Source organism: Tachysurus vachellii, chromosome 2 (genome assembly GCF_030014155.1).
Source record: "Tachysurus vachellii isolate PV-2020 chromosome 2, HZAU_Pvac_v1, whole genome shotgun sequence".
NCBI lineage: Eukaryota > Metazoa > Chordata > Actinopteri > Siluriformes > Bagridae > Tachysurus > Tachysurus vachellii.
This window is the reverse complement of record NC_083461.1, coordinates 9,694,792-9,710,495: the sequence shown is the minus strand read 5'-3', so window position 1 is coordinate 9,710,495 and position 15,704 is coordinate 9,694,792. Positions and strand designations below refer to the sequence as shown.

The 15,704-nt window shown below is 37.5% G+C and overlaps 1 protein-coding gene across 1 annotated transcript; it reads right to left on the bottom strand.

Annotated features, from left to right (window-relative positions):
• Nucleotides 1-3,074: 3,074 nt before the first annotated feature.
• Nucleotides 3,075-11,665, bottom strand: sncgb (synuclein, gamma b (breast cancer-specific protein 1)). Its single transcript, XM_060896001.1, has 5 exons — nt 11,348-11,665; nt 8,150-8,191; nt 7,931-8,058; nt 3,894-3,938; nt 3,075-3,794 (listed from the first exon to the last, which is right to left on the bottom strand). The coding sequence occupies exons 1-5, from the start codon at nt 11,466-11,468 to the stop codon at nt 3,786-3,788; spliced, it is 345 nt and encodes a 114-aa protein (XP_060751984.1). The 5' UTR covers nt 11,469-11,665; the 3' UTR covers nt 3,075-3,785.
• Nucleotides 11,666-15,704: the final 4,039 nt, after the last annotated feature.

Genomic DNA, 15,704 nt, shown 5'->3' with positions numbered 1-15,704 from the left:
TGTAAGATTTTGTAAGGTACAAAACAGTAATGCTTAAAGAAAATTCGAATGAAATTTGTAGTAATAATAATAACAATAACAATAACAATAATAATAATAATAATAATAATTATAAAACATGTCTAAACTCTAGCATTTGTAGAAATTTCTTATTTTATTTACATTTGATTCACCTCATTCATAAATATCTGTTTAAATGTATTGATTTACTCACCAGCCTGATCGATGACCTTATTGACCTGTCCGTCCAGAGAACCCTTGGCAAGGTCCATGATGGTGATTTTAGCTTTATTATCAAGAAGTGATAAGTCAGAAAGGTTTGTGTTTGTTTGTGTTAATGTGAGAACGGCATACTTTTTATAGAAGCAAAACTCCCATACAAACACACCCCCTGAAGAGGAAGAACACAACCACTCACAGTGGTTCTCACACACACACACACACACTGCCCAGACAATATTGTCTTCTTTTTTTTTATCTCAGCTTTGTTATTTAATCCCTCTGAGGCTCCCTGACCTGCTCAGTAAACTCAAATAGAATTATTTTATAGAAATGATCTAAAAATATAAAATCAATCATTTAGTGCTCACACAGGGACAAAAAAAGAAATATTATTAGTCATCTAAACTGATTTGGATATCCAACTGCAAATGTGTTGAAGTCAGTTTTTATTTTTTTCCATTCTTGTTTATTTTCCAAACATCTTGTATAATGATAAACTGGATGACACACATTCGCAGTATGGGCGGTTTCCTGCTGAACAGGAATTACAGGAACCACCATAAGAATGCTGCCTGGTAAAGCATCATTAAAAAGACACCCAAAACAAACACGCCAGTGCTTATGTACAGTTTTGAGAAACCCTGCAGTGCTTGTCATGTGGAGGTTGTAGGTAATGTAACATTAAATTATAAATTAACTGGAAAAAAATACTTAAATAATCTAAAAAAGTCCTCTGTTTACGTTCTCTGTCTGTCAAGACATTATGAAGTTTCTCCAACTGGGTTTGGCCCGTTTGATACACAATGTCATGCATTTGTGTTTGGGGTGCGGTGTGCAATTATTTTGTTTTGATGTTACTCAGTCACTATGGCGTGTACTGTGGTTCAATTAAAAATCCTGTATGACCAAATCATAAATCAGCTTCACTGCTAAGAGAAGACTATTCAGACAACAGACCAACAGCTTCTGTGATGTTTCCCCCAAAATAATGCAGTAACAGAACAGAACAGAGTTTAGTTGCATACGTCTCATTGCATTCACATTGGAGCTGGAGACAAGAGACAAAAATATTTAGAACATTTTCTACATACTGCATAGCTAGCCAGTGACTATTAATAGTGGTAACATGATCTGTACTTTTTAAGCCTAAAACATAAAGTCTTACTACTTCTGTGCAAGAGTCTTTGCCTGTTCTTAATACAAAAACATCTTAATACATAAAATTTCATGTAATAAAGCACTGACATAATGAGTAATTAATTAGTAGTCAAATTTATTCACTTAATTCCAGTAAACATGATGAATTCATTCTAATGATCTGTTTCTTGATGCCCTGTTTTCTTTCTATTTCACATTTGATGTTATTAGACCAAAAAAAGTGGAACTCCAGAACACCTTGCAGCCTGCAAAACCGTCATATTCCTGTTGACCTGATTACTGATAGCACCTAGAAACTGAACCCCAGACATTCAGGTAAGTGTGAGGTAATGCTCAGTGTACACTAGTCTGACTTGGCAAACCTTCATTTCTTTGCTGAGACAAAACATTCTGTTTTAGTTCCTCTGGAGCTCTTGGTTGCTTAATTCTACTAAACTACAAACTGTAGTAGAAAGGACATTATTTATATTGACTATTTTCTGTCCAGTAAGTCTGGTTCCTCTCAAGGTTTCTTCCTCACATCATCTCAGGGAGTTTTTCCTCGCTTCACCTCAGGCTTACTCAGTATGGATACATGTTAGAGATAAATGGAATTGTTTTTTTTTTTTTGGAATGGTTTTGTTTTTTTTACTGTTTCAATACTGTTTTTTCTTGCCACTGTCACCTTTGGTTAGGCAATTAAAAATGTATAATATATAACATTTGGAGCTCGTCTAATTTTTCTAAAATCAATGCCATAAAATGTGATTATTTTGGATTGTATTACATGAAAGTGTATGTAGTCACCTTTGAAATGCAAGTACATAAATTTGTAACTCGAGTGGGTTAGCTTCTGCAAGTTAATTTAAATGTGATTAAAAACATCTAAGACTTTAATAGATTTCAACAAAACTTTATTTCGGTTTTTGATTTCGTTTATACTCTCTATAAAATCAGCTTTTCTGCTTCAATGCCAACTTAATCGGAGATGTGTGTGTGTGTGGGTGTGTGTGTGTGTGTGTATATGTGTGTGTGTGTGTGTGTGTATGCATGCGTGTCTATATGTGAATTTGTATATCTTCAGAATGACACAGAAAAACATCAGCATGTGTGATGAGTGACGATTAGAGTGCTGATAAGGCAACATGCAGTCTTCGGGATTCAATGGCTTCATACAAAGAACACACTGCGATATTCGACATATTTTCCTTGCTAAAAGCCAACATAAGCGTACATAGACCGAGCTGAGACACAACGTCTAAGGGATTTCAGCTGGAGAAGCTGTAAACAGCGATGGATCAGGTCATCAATTATCGACACATCATGGCATTCATTTAATAAAACACAGTGCTAGAACATCATCACTGCAAACTGCTACAGAACAAACCATGGACAAACTCTGCAGTGGTAAAACTATTGCTTCACGTCACAGGCATTAGAAATCTCTGCTATGTTGGCACACCGAATTCACAACATGCACTGCAGGAAAATAAAAACCAAACAATGATTTTTTTTTTTTTCTTCCATTTTCCCTCCAGCTTGTATCATTTCCAACCCCCCCACCCCCCCACCCCACCCCAACCACACACACTCCTTCTTTTAAATAAATGACAATACTCTCTTCTTGAATTTCTGCCTTTTCACAAATGTACAAAGACAAGCGAACAAATAGATGCAAATCTTCCAGTGCTACATAAAGACTAATCAAAATAGCATAGTGTTGAAATGTGGATAAATATCCATTTATTTCTTTACAGAATTCTATATATATTAAATCTACTATTAGTGATCAAGCACACATCGATTCTGTCACCCAGTCTGAGATAAGGAATGTAATGAATCTGAGTGTACACACCTCACACAGTAGCAAAACAACTCCATATATGACTGCATTCATCAATTACAGAGACGCAACATTGATTATTACATGCTCTAATGGATGTTTTGAAAATGCCTCACAAAACATTGACCATCCTTCACTCACATCATAAATTTACAGGTTCACACCACTGATCTTACTTGTTTAAACTGCGCATAAGAAAGATATGATACTATAAATTGTGTTGTTTGTTCAATTAGACTGCCTAGATGAAGGTTAAATCACATTTTGGGAGTCAAAACGCACCACAATAATTTTCACACAACTACACATAGCCAAGCATGAGCTCCTCGTCTTGTTTGCCGTTTAAATGAACATCGCTTGTGTATGAGATTCGTAACAAAGTCAAGGCGTGACAATACCAGGAAAACAGCATGACGACACTAACACTTGGTTTTCCATATCCTGTCACAATTTAAAAAAAAATAAATAAAAATATAAAAAAAAAACCCTCAGAGATGTGTGAAGTGTTGCTGGGATGAGGGAACGGGTGTGAAGAAACTGACGGAGCTGAGGAAGAGAAAGGGTGTTGTTTCTGACACCAGGTTTAATAACCCTGTTTAAAAGAGATGAAAATGATTTATTAGCATCATATTTGTACTGCATATCAATCAAATAGTTTGTGGATGTGAAACAATGTTCAACTGGCATTTACCTGCCCACCATCTCCACCCTCCATCCCGCCCTGGGAGAAGTCCGCCTGAGGACACACACACACACACACACACACACAAGATTCAAGTTTCATTGTCATGTGCACAGTGAAAACGCAATACTTTAAACCATACAAATAAATTCTTACTTTGCACGTCTCCCTTACAATCAGAGTAATAATAAATAATAGAAATTAAATGTATGAAATAAAATACAGCATATACAGATTAAGACTTAAACACACTTTTCTAACTACACTTGTCAGGACAATTGTTCTGCGTCTAATTAACGCTATTCTACACCTTAAAACCCATCCATAACCTTAATAACTGAAAAGAAACATTTTGACATTTTGATAGTTTTGTGTAATAGCTGTCATGGTGGCTCTATGGGTAGCATTGCCATCTCCAGGGTCCCCAGTGTGATCCATTGTGTAATGACTTTATGTGCTGTTGGCAAAGCTAAATTACCCCTGTATGTGTATGAGTGTGTAAATTGTGTGTATATAAAGCCCCAAGGTGGACTGGTGTCCCATACAGGATGTATTTCTGCCTCAAACCTGGTGTTTCTGGGAGAGATTCTGGATGTACTGAGCTAACCAGGATATAATAGTTAATGAATAAGGGTTATTTTTTGCAGCAACTGTCTCCACAATGTCAAAATTGTCAGATATTCCGAATCTTGTGGGTTTATAGAGTTACATGAAAATGTGTTATGTTTGTCATAGCAAAAGTCTTTGCTTTGGATGGATTGTTAATGCCACCATCTCGTGGCATCTCCATCTCGATCTCTCTCACGACACTGCAGCTAGATGATTCTGCTGAGTCACTGGACCAGGAAAAAGGATCCAGACGCCCACATTTCTCTTCAAACTCACATGGCTCTTTGCCTCTATGGCTCTTTCCATATACTTAAATCTCATTCTGTCATTTTCACCTCTGTGCAATGCTTCATGTACAGTAATGAGAAAAATGAGATCTGCTGCCTGCCATTCAGACAAAAATACTAGTGAAAACAGTCAGGCTTGTGACAGAAAGGAATAGGACGCTCTTTCTGTTCCATGCTCAGAACTGTATTTCAAGGTTTCTCCTCTTCTGCTCTATTTAGTTTATTTCATGCAATATGAGTCTATCAGGGAAAATCAAGGCAATTGCAGAAGCAAGTATTCATGCTTTGTGCTCTAAAATGAATATATTTTAATGCTCTTTTTAATTGAAGCACTTCAGTTCAAGTCTCACTTACATTGTAACTAAAATATTTATAAAGGTATAAAAAACAACAGTCAGGTCTATATACATACATACATACATACATAAATACACATACATACATTCATTTCCATTTACACACACACACACAACAACAAAAAAATTCTGAATCCAATTTAGATCTTTGGTATTTGTTACAGGAATGTTACTGGTATCGTCCCATTACGGATGCAGGGTATCTCCAGTATTAATCAAACTTTGCTGTAATTAGCAAAATATACCTAAATTAACTAAAGTTAGTTCCATGTATAGCAAAAACACCATATGATATGGATCATATCATATTGATATGTTTTCGATAAATTAAAAGTTCACATGAAACACTATAAATTAAATTAATGGTAAATTAAAACCCATGTTGCATTTTTTTCTCCATTAATTCTAACAAGCATTAGTAGTGAATTATGCTGTTAATTCATACTGGGTGCTGTGCACTTATCTGCGGAATAATAGATAGAAAATGTTGGATAAATCAGGTGCTCATTATCTGACTTACTTAGCTCATTATTATTTGCATTTGCAATAGTATTATTTTAAGATGAATCATTTCTGGCAGCATGCCAGAGAAATGAAAAATATAAAAAAATGTAAAAAAAAAAAAAAAAAAATTTATTCTACTGTTATGAGGCTCTGTGTGTATTAGACACTGTATTATTTCTGTTGCCATATCAGGAGCAGTGTGCAATCTGATCTGTTCCCTTCAGTAAATAAAATGTTAGTCCTGGATTGAAACATCCTTGAATCTTTGTAATGAAGTTAGGAGTCATTCAGTGGAAGAAATCTGTGGGATAAACTAACAAGAAAACAAAGGCATGTGATCTATAAGTAGGTAGAAAATGTATTCTGTGTAGTGTTAGTAGGATTTCTAGTTATTGGGTGTAATACTGATGGATTGAAATGCAAGCACTGTTAGAAACTCAAAGGCATCACAGTGTAAGATTGTGTTAACCACCAGCCTCAAGGCATCTCTTCATATCTACAAAAATGAACATATCAACATGAATACATCTTATCTATAAGGTAAGACATGCATTCATCAGTATCAATGTCTCAATGAAGAGAAATATCATAAGCACAGGGCCATCGTCTGCATGATATACATGAAATACACAAGCATTCTGCTTCATCCTGTATGTTAGCTTCCATGCTATGCATTCAGTAATCCTAGCAAACCCATAAATTAGGCACCTCATATACAGGTTCATCCTGTAATCAGCATGGAGATAAAAACAGACAGAAAGGGTTAGTGCCACACAATATTTCAATACACAAGAGAAGAGAAAATCTCAACCGAGCCAGTGTTAGAAAACTAGGTTAAGCGGTTCATTTCCTGCTCTTTCTGATACACAGGGTAAGTCTACAAAAATAGGTTAGCGTTACACAGTATGAAAGGAAATACATATTTTGATATATGTATACATATTACAGCACAGTGAAATGCTTTCTTTATTTATTAAACTTTGGAGGTTGGGGTCATTGCACCGGGTCAGCACCCCTACAGCAGACAGTGCTGGGGACTGAACCCTGATCTTCCAATTAACAACTACTTGAGACACCACTGCCTCTTACTTCTACTTACTACACTCGTTATCTATTTCATTGTGAAATGCATAGTAGTACTAAATAAAGCTGTTAAAATCTCAAAATCAGAACTCATTTGTGGTTTGTAAAGGTAAGTAATGAATAGCTAAATATCTTTAGAATAGTATGAACAATATATCTTGCTCTGCATAGCTACTATAATACAAGCAGACATATTTTAAAGGTACAGTTTGTAGACCGCTAATAATTATACAATTTCAAAGGAATAATGCAAAAAAAATTATTTGCAGTTTGGCCTGAGTTTGAAATTTGATTTATTGGTAAATTTCATGGTTCTTTTTTACAATTCTTCTGACCCTGAAATGAGCTCCACCCTTATCCAGAATGGACCTGCCCAGCTCTGCCTCTTTCCCTTTAAAAGCAACCACCAAATCATATATAGCAAGGGTGGGCAAACATTTTAGAATATTTATTATATTTATAATAATATGACACTTTTTTAGTATGTATTGTATTGATAATATAATATTTATTTATATTAATAATATTTAAAATATAAACTATCATAAATTTAATGTGAAACCTTTTTGGCATTGACTGGTTGCACTACCATAGTTTGGTGGAAAAGTGGCGGCTGATATTGTATTTTCTGTAAATCACACCGGATTCTTGGCAAAAAAGACATACAGCCTTAGATTGAACCTAAAAATTAGTGATGTTTAGCTGTCCACTCATTATAATCTTGATGCTCACTGTCTACTTCTTTTCTTTGGTACATTCATTGTTACAATTGGGTTCAATGCAATAGCAATCATAAAGAATAAATAGCTGTCTATAGGGACGATAGACTCGGTTTTAGCAAAGATTGGTAGTGTTTGGAGTGCACCATCTAGTGGAATCAACTGAAAAGCAGGGTGGTGCAGGTAAAAAGAGAAATGAATGCAGTCTTTAGGACAATTTTGTAAATATTTGATGAGCTGGATTATGTATGTGGCCCGCAGGCTGTAGTTTGTCCACCGCTGATATATAGGCTAGTTTTAACTGAGCGGGTGATGTCTACTGGGAGGAAGTCTAAATCTGTAGACAGCAGAAGGCCTTAAACATTACATACTGCTCCTTTAATTCAACCCTGCACTTCATGCAGGCAATAGAACTCATTTTTGGGAAAATGTGTCATCTGCTGGTACTGAGAAGAAAAGCTGCTTGGATCAGATTGATGTGCACTTACTGGATTCACCATGCCGGTTGATGCAGCCACGTTCTCCACTCCTTCCACAGTGTTCTGTCCCAGTTCATTAGCACTCGCCACTGCTGCGTCACCAACTATGTTTGCCTGCCCTGTAGTCCTGTTTGTCACTAGTGCAGGTACAGAGAGAAGAAAGTTTATTTATTAACATAACACACTTATTTCACCCAGTTAACCCATCCTAGTTAGTGTTATTCTTACCTGTGCTGACACCTGATACAACTCCCTCCTTTGTCTTATTACCTGTGACACAAAAGAGTACTTATTAATGCAGTAATCCACACAGATACAGATCAAGAGTTTTAGCTAATATTTCTATCAAAAAAACAGAATGGAGAAAAAAGTCAGTGGTTTTGATCATGGCATGGTTGCTTATACTAGACAAGATGGGTTAGGTGTAAACTGCAAATGCCCTGGGATTTTCTAGTTCATGTGCTAAATACATTGTGTGGAAAAATAAAAAACATCCAGCTAGTGGCAGTTCTGTAGGAAGAGAATTCTTGATGAGTTGATGAGAAGATGAGTTCAGAGGAGAACGCTCAGCCTTCTAACAGGAAGTGTGTGTAGGTAATGCCCTAAGGGAGCTAACAGGAAGTCTGTGGAAAATTATATAATTAGTCTTTGCAAGCATTGCAGATGGGCTACAACATTAGAAGACCATGTTGGGCTCCACTCCTGTCAGTAATGAAGTCATGAACAGGCACAGATTTACATAAACTGGACAGCTGAAGATTGGCAAAAAGGCCAGAGAGAGAGAGAGAGAGAGAGAGAGAGAGCTCTAAAAATTTAAAAAGAAATCTCGATGGTCGGTTATGTATTACTGATACATATATGCTGCTGATGGCTGAACCTAAAAGCATTCTGTTTGTTTCGTAACTGGCCGCGGGCCGGCTTTCAGATGCTTCCCTGCTGATTAAATGGCAGTTATATAACAGGCTGTAGGGAGGCTGAGAATATGGTTATGGGGTGAGGGGAGGGAGAAAGATGGAGATGGATGGTGAGAGATAGAGAGAGAGAGAGAGAGAGAGAGAGAGAGAGAGAGAGAGAGAGAGAGAGAGAGAGAGAGAGAGAGAGAGAAACTAATAATACCAAAAATACCAATAATATTGTCAGTAAACTATTTATCTAATCACATCATTTGTTCACATATAAATGGAGGAATCTGTATCCTTTAAGAAGCATGTGTGTGTTTTAAGACCAAATCATCTGTTTTTGGTTTCTCTCACATCCAAATAAGATAGCAAACCATCTCTCTCTCTCTCTCTCTCTCTCTCTCTCTCTCTCTCTCTCTGTCCCCCCCTCTCTGTCCCTCTCTCTGTCCCTCTCAACACACCTAGAGTTTCTCAGAGCCACGTGACTCTGGCTGCCTGAGCTGGGCTGTGTGACGAGCGTCTGCATGTCTGCTTATTCTGCCATTTCTATTCCTGTTGTCTCTGAAAAACTGCATCACACTATCCTAGCCTGCACATACTCAGAAGCAAGAGCACGTCCATTTTGCTTTTCCATTTGCCTTTAAAACAGGGAGCACACCAAAAAACATATACTGATTTATGAAAAGATTTGCCTCAATGTCTCAGAGAAGAAACACACAAGGCTATGCATGAGAAATATAAAGATAGTAACACACATGAAATATTTTAAGGGCCCAGAGAGTTATTAAAATCCTATGCCACATACAGTATCAGTGACAATCATATTGCCTGCTCTGAGACGTTCCCTCTGAGACATTCTCTGCAGAGCTATGCATTTTATCCCTTCAGTACTTCACAGACATCACAGACATCCTATCCTACATCATACAGAGCTAAAGACAAAACCTCAGCACTGCAAATAATTATCTTCAAAAATTTGTATTGATGTGATGAGCTAGTATACTGTTTTTCATCAATGAACGAGTCATTTTTCAATTATACTGAATGAGATTATAAATAAACTAGCGCAAGCAATGGGGAAATGACCTTGGTGAGAAAAGTGGTGCAGTCCAGAGAAACAGAGCATGCAGTTCTTTACTGCAGCGGTAGGACATTAATGCTGATGCTGGCTGGCGAGCATGACTGATTTAATTGCATTAATTCATTTCATCACCAAAGAGCTAGAAATGAACAAGGAATCATTATCATCACGGTGTAAAAGTGTTAACCTTTTACAGAGTATGTAAATATCACATCCTGGAATTAACCTATTGGTGATGAAAAGCTTCCTGTTGCTTAGGTAGAGGCATCAATCAACCCCTAATCCCATTTAATGATCTTCAGCATGCACTAAGGCCACAGTGAAGATGTAGCAAAGATGTCCTTTGCATTTTTTCTGGTGCATTACGTCACTGGGCTAGTAACAAGTGGACACAGCCGGAGCTGCATGCCTGCCACAGACCACACTGCAACGCACATTCCAGCTTCTGTCTCTCTTTCGATGGCGGTGGAGCTACTGATCTCAAGCAGGCTAACAAACCCTGCCGCAGAGGCACGTTCTCTCTCTTTTACACACACGCACGCACACACGCACGCACACACGCACACACACACGCACACACACACGCACATACACACACACACACAAACACACACACACACACACAGGGAGGAAGGAGACACAAGAGGAGGGGGAATGACTGCAGCAGTGCTCAGCTGATCTTTAGTTATCCATAGACAGGTACAGTCCTAGATTGTGAGGAATAATAATAATAATAATAATAATAATAATAATAATAATAATAATAATAATAATAATAATAATAATTTATACTCCATTAAATCAGTCAGTCAGCCGTCAGTCTCAAATTATCATGCAACATTCACAGATAGAGTAAATCTAATATTTTGGCAATATGTAGGTTAAATATTGTCCTATAATGTAAAATGATGCAAATGTTTTCCCCTCATTTTTTTGCAGTAAATGATGGAAAATCGTGCACATTTTTGCATCAAAAGTCACACATCAGAAGCAATAATATGCTAACTATGATTGCTTTGCTTTCGTATTTTCTATTTTGCAGTAAATCTGATCTGAAATTCATTTCATTTGGTTGCATCTAAAACCAGCTTGTCCCTTTCTGTTCCCTGGCACTGGCTCTGCAGTACCATAGCTCATCTGCCATTCTCATTTCCTCCAATCTACTGAAACATTAAAAAAAAATAATAAAACATGCATTATCTTATTAATACACGTTCATACACAGATACACAGGAATTACAGAATGGAGTCCTTCACATGCACTTAAACTCCACAGAGATCACACGCCTGAGTCCTCTGCTTGGATTCTTTTACATAACAAGCAGATCATCACCAGGATCATTGCTGCATTTTGTTATATTACATTAGGACACATTATAGCACCTGCGCCCGCAGTAGACAGACAGTCCAGCTCTCCTCTTCTCTCCCTCCCTTACTGGCACTTACCTACATACATGACACCTTCTTTGGTCTTGAGAGCCGCCTCTTCAACGCCAGCTTTGGTCTTTTCTGCAGCAGCAACCATTCCCTCTTTGGCCATGGAAAATCCCTTCATTAGTACATCCATCCTGGATGATGTGTATGGAGCTGAGGCTGAGATGGAAGAGAGGAGGTTGGGACTCGAGAAGCTTTCTGTGATAATGTGTGTGTGAGTGTTTGTAAGTAAATAGAGCAGCGCAACGAGATAGGGAGAGAATAAGGGAGAGAGGATTATGGGACGAAACAGAAACACACTGAGCCACCTTTGACGTAGAGATTGGTGTATCGAGCACGTGAGAGTGAGTGAGCAGGAGGGAGGGGGAGAGACAGAGAGAGAGAGTGAGAGAGTGAGAGAGTGAGTGAGAGAGAGAGAGAGAGAGAGAGAGAGAGAGAGAGGAGAGAGAGAGAGCAGGCGCACCAGGACTGAGTGCAAAGAAACAGAACATGCTGGATGCTGCAGCACTCACACACACACACACACACACACATCAAATATATTGATCATGAATGAAATACAATGATCTGAAGTAGGCACTTTTACACCACAGTTTTTAACATCAGCATCTTTTTTTTCACATTATATACAGGTAATTTCTTGTTCATTGTTGTGCCTGTTACATTTGTGCTTTATGTACTGTGACATAAAATCTCAGCAAATTCAGACTGCTTCTTAGTTGCTTAAGAGTAAAGGTGATTATACTTAGGGATTGTACTTTACATAGTGAAAATATTCGATTAATATTCTGCCAGCACTTTTTTCCCTCTAAAAGAAAATTATGAAATGCCGCCATGTCTAAAAACTGACTAAAAATCCTAATAGAAGAAAACCTGACCACCAAAAACAGCTGAATCAGTTTGTTTTTATCTTAGAATAGGATATGACTACACAGTGTGCTGTATATTGATGAACATCCACCCTCTTGCTCAAAGCTGATTGGTTCATGATATGTGAGTGGGTGGAATAGAGAGACAGGGTGGAGACACAGGCAGTCTCTTGAGGCCTGTAAGATGGAATGAGCCCTGATGGCAGCAGATGGGATCTTTCTCTTTCCTTTTTCAGACTCAACGCTGGGCTTCCAGTCGGCCAGCTGGCTACCATTACCTCCAGACACAATATAAAAAGCATGGCATCAAACACACAAAGTAAAGCAGACAAAACATGAAACATGTTTATACTCCCTTTTCCAGTGGCTTACAAACACGTCACAGACATAACACCCTGTTACATGAGACAAACTGCTGACACAGCTGCATGCAGCAAAATACCATGTCATTTAGTTAGCAATACATTTACCTTCAGCTTTATATCTGAATAAATTGATCTTAGATAGTGCTTTCACTAAACATATTGTGAAACGTAAGCCATATTGTACATGACACTGTTTACTTACTTTTTTGTCCTTAAGAGACAAGAGATACGTTAATAGTGCATACGTTGTAACTTGATACAGACAGGCATATTAAATATACTGATTAAATATATATTTATATTTTCTTAATTTTTTTTTCATAAGGACTTGGTATTGAAATCTTGAACAAAAGTAAATAGTGAAGTAAATACTTGTCTAAATTTCATAAAGTTGCTTTTCTTTTCTCTTTCCTTTTTCCTTAAACACAGTTAAGGAGCTCTGCCTCGTCTTTTTGGGGAATCTCCCTCATTTTGTTTGAAAAGATCATGGCATACAACACTTCAGGCATACTGTTAGCTATTTAATGGGGTTATTTATTTATTTATTTATTTATTTACACGTCAACCCAGTCTCGTGGCAGTTCGTGACAGTCACGAAATTTAATCTACTGATTCGTGTTCGTGGACACGAATTTCAAATTTTTTTCGTGTCACTCAGCATGACTTTCGATCTAATGTATTTCAATAGGAAGCATCTTTCGTGTCTGCACCACGTTTTTCTTTCTGCCACTCGGAAGCATTGTTTTTGCTCATTTGTTATTCATTTTTAAACTTTAAGCACTACATTACTCAACATTTAACCAGAAGATTTTATCCTTGTTTTCATTGCTTTATATTCTGTAGGGTTCTTTTCTGAGAAAAGCCATTTTTCCATCTATTTGTTGTGTCAAATCAATAGATTAATAATCAATAGATTAGCCGTTAGACTGGGTTGTAAATTCATTGCTACCATATGAAACCGCTTAAGAGAAATAGTGGTCATTATATCAGACAGTGAAATACCACTAGAAATGATTGCTTACTTTTCAGTCCACAAAATCATCTGCAGCAACAAAGAGTCACTTGAGGTTCAGTTCACCCATTTTGAGACTATATTTTGAAATCAATTCTAATAATTATTTATGAGAAATAAGCAAGAAGCCAGTTGAAGGGTAGCCAGATTATCTTTCTCTTTGAATGGTTTCAGGCTCACAAAGAAAATGGACTGAATCCAGTCAACGCCGCACAATTTAACATGGCAATATTGACAATTATAGGCTCAAAGTCTCTACAGGACGAGTTCTGAAAGAAATATGACTGCACTACTGTATATTCTCTCTGTCTGTCAGTCTGTCACCACAAGTTATACTCTCTTAACAGAGATCTCAGTTCCCAGGGGAAAATCTGCAGGATACAAAATGACTAGCAAACCGCAGGCACCATATTCTTTTCACATGTCCATAATTAATGTTTTTCTCCATTTTTTTGTCTGATTTAGTTGGTGCCAATTCCCACCAAATAGCTTCTTTCCTATTGCATAACAGTTACAAGTCTGAAAGTGTGAAGTTGATCAAGGGCTTCCTCTGAGACATGAGACACTCAAGCAGTGTTACATGGCAGCTGAACATGTTTGACAGGGATTACTAACTTTCTTATTCTCTGTATAGACTCACTATCCAATTCAATAGGAATACCTGTACATCTTCTCATTTATGCGGTTATCTAATTTGTCATTTGGCAATTAATTGTAGCAACAGCACAAATCAGACACTCATGCAGATGCAGGCCAAGTTATTTTTCACCACAAAAATCAGAATGGGGAGGAAGTGTGATCTCTGTGACTTCAAGAGTGTCATGGTTGTCAGTGCCAGATATTCTGGTTTGAGTATTTCAGAAACTACTAACCCATCTGCCTCAATGTTTGATGTGTTGTGTGTTCTGAGATGATTTTCTGATCACCATGGTTGTAAAGAATGATTTTTTTTTACATTTATGGCTACTTATTAAACTATCATCTGGTCATTCTCCTCTGATCTCATTCATCAAGAAGATATTTCAAACCACAGAACTGTTGCTCACTTAATGTTTTTCCCTGCACCATTCTGTGTAAACACTATAGACTGTTTAATTCCCAGAGATTAGCATTTTCTTACCCAAAATATAGTCAGTGACTAAGGATAAATAAATGAAATACATTGCTTCATATCTGAAGAATAAACTTCCACTCATAAACACATTTTGCTGCATGACTTGAGATCTAATTCATGATGGACAGGTCTAATCTTTACCAAAAAGGTTTCCCTTTTAAGTGGTTAAGAAAACCAATTGTAGCTGCATTTAAAACCTTTCTCAGTTCATTCCATTTAATGTTAGTTAGTTGGTTACAACCCAAGTCCAAACGGTCATGTGAGTGCTTAGAAAAACCTGGTAAGGCGTTTTTAAAATGTGATAAATTTTTCCATTCCAGGGATATAACACAAATAATGGCTAAAATGGGATGACACAGTGGTTCTGAAATGTGAGGTCACTAAGGGTCAGCTCAGCATACAGGAAACTCTTGATCAGTGAGCAGGAAACAGTGAAGTTTTGACAGGGTCTGAGGCCAACAGCATGTGTTTGTTGTCACAGCTGAGCCGCACACGATAAAATCGGTCGGACGGACACTGAACCCGTGGCTCTGAGAATCACCACACTGCAGAGCTACACTGAAGCCTGCCTTTCTTCAACTTATCCACACAATAGGAGCCTTCTCCCTGAGACTGTCGTTATTCCAAACAGGGCGAGCCCTGCACAGCTGCTTCGCTGGTGGGATGGTGTCTCCTCAGTTTGAGAAAGAGCAGTTGATGTCTGCTAAAAGGGTCTGGGGTCAGCCCGGAGAACAAGGCCTCCAGTGTGTGAACATGCTTATTTTTAATTGATGACACAGCCGTAAAACCAGAATTTTGGTCATGGTTAATTTTCACCTCTTTTGCTCTGGTTAACTTTGCAATGTTTAAAAACACCTGAAAATCTATTCTGAAAGACAAACCTCTAAAGTCCATAGCAGTTTGCAAAACAGTTCAAATTTAAACTGTTTTCCTTCAGGTTAGAAATGGCACGTGTGTGTGTGTGTGTGTGTGTGTGTGTGTGTGTGTGTGTGTGGCCATACCAACCAAA

Excerpts from the sequence above, each read along its gene's own strand:
- sncgb (XM_060896001.1), bottom strand. The coding sequence starts at position 11,468 with ATGGATGTACTAATGAAGGGATTTTCCATGGCCAAAGAGGGAATGGTT. Across the intron at positions 8,192-11,347 it reads AGAAGGTGTCATGTATGTAG|GTAATAAGACAAAGGAGGGA; the intron begins GTAAGTGCCAGT and ends TTTGTGTCACAG. Across the intron at positions 3,939-7,930 it reads CAACCGGCATGGTGAATCCA|GCGGACTTCTCCCAGGGCGG; the intron begins GTAAGTGCACAT and ends GTGTGTCCTCAG.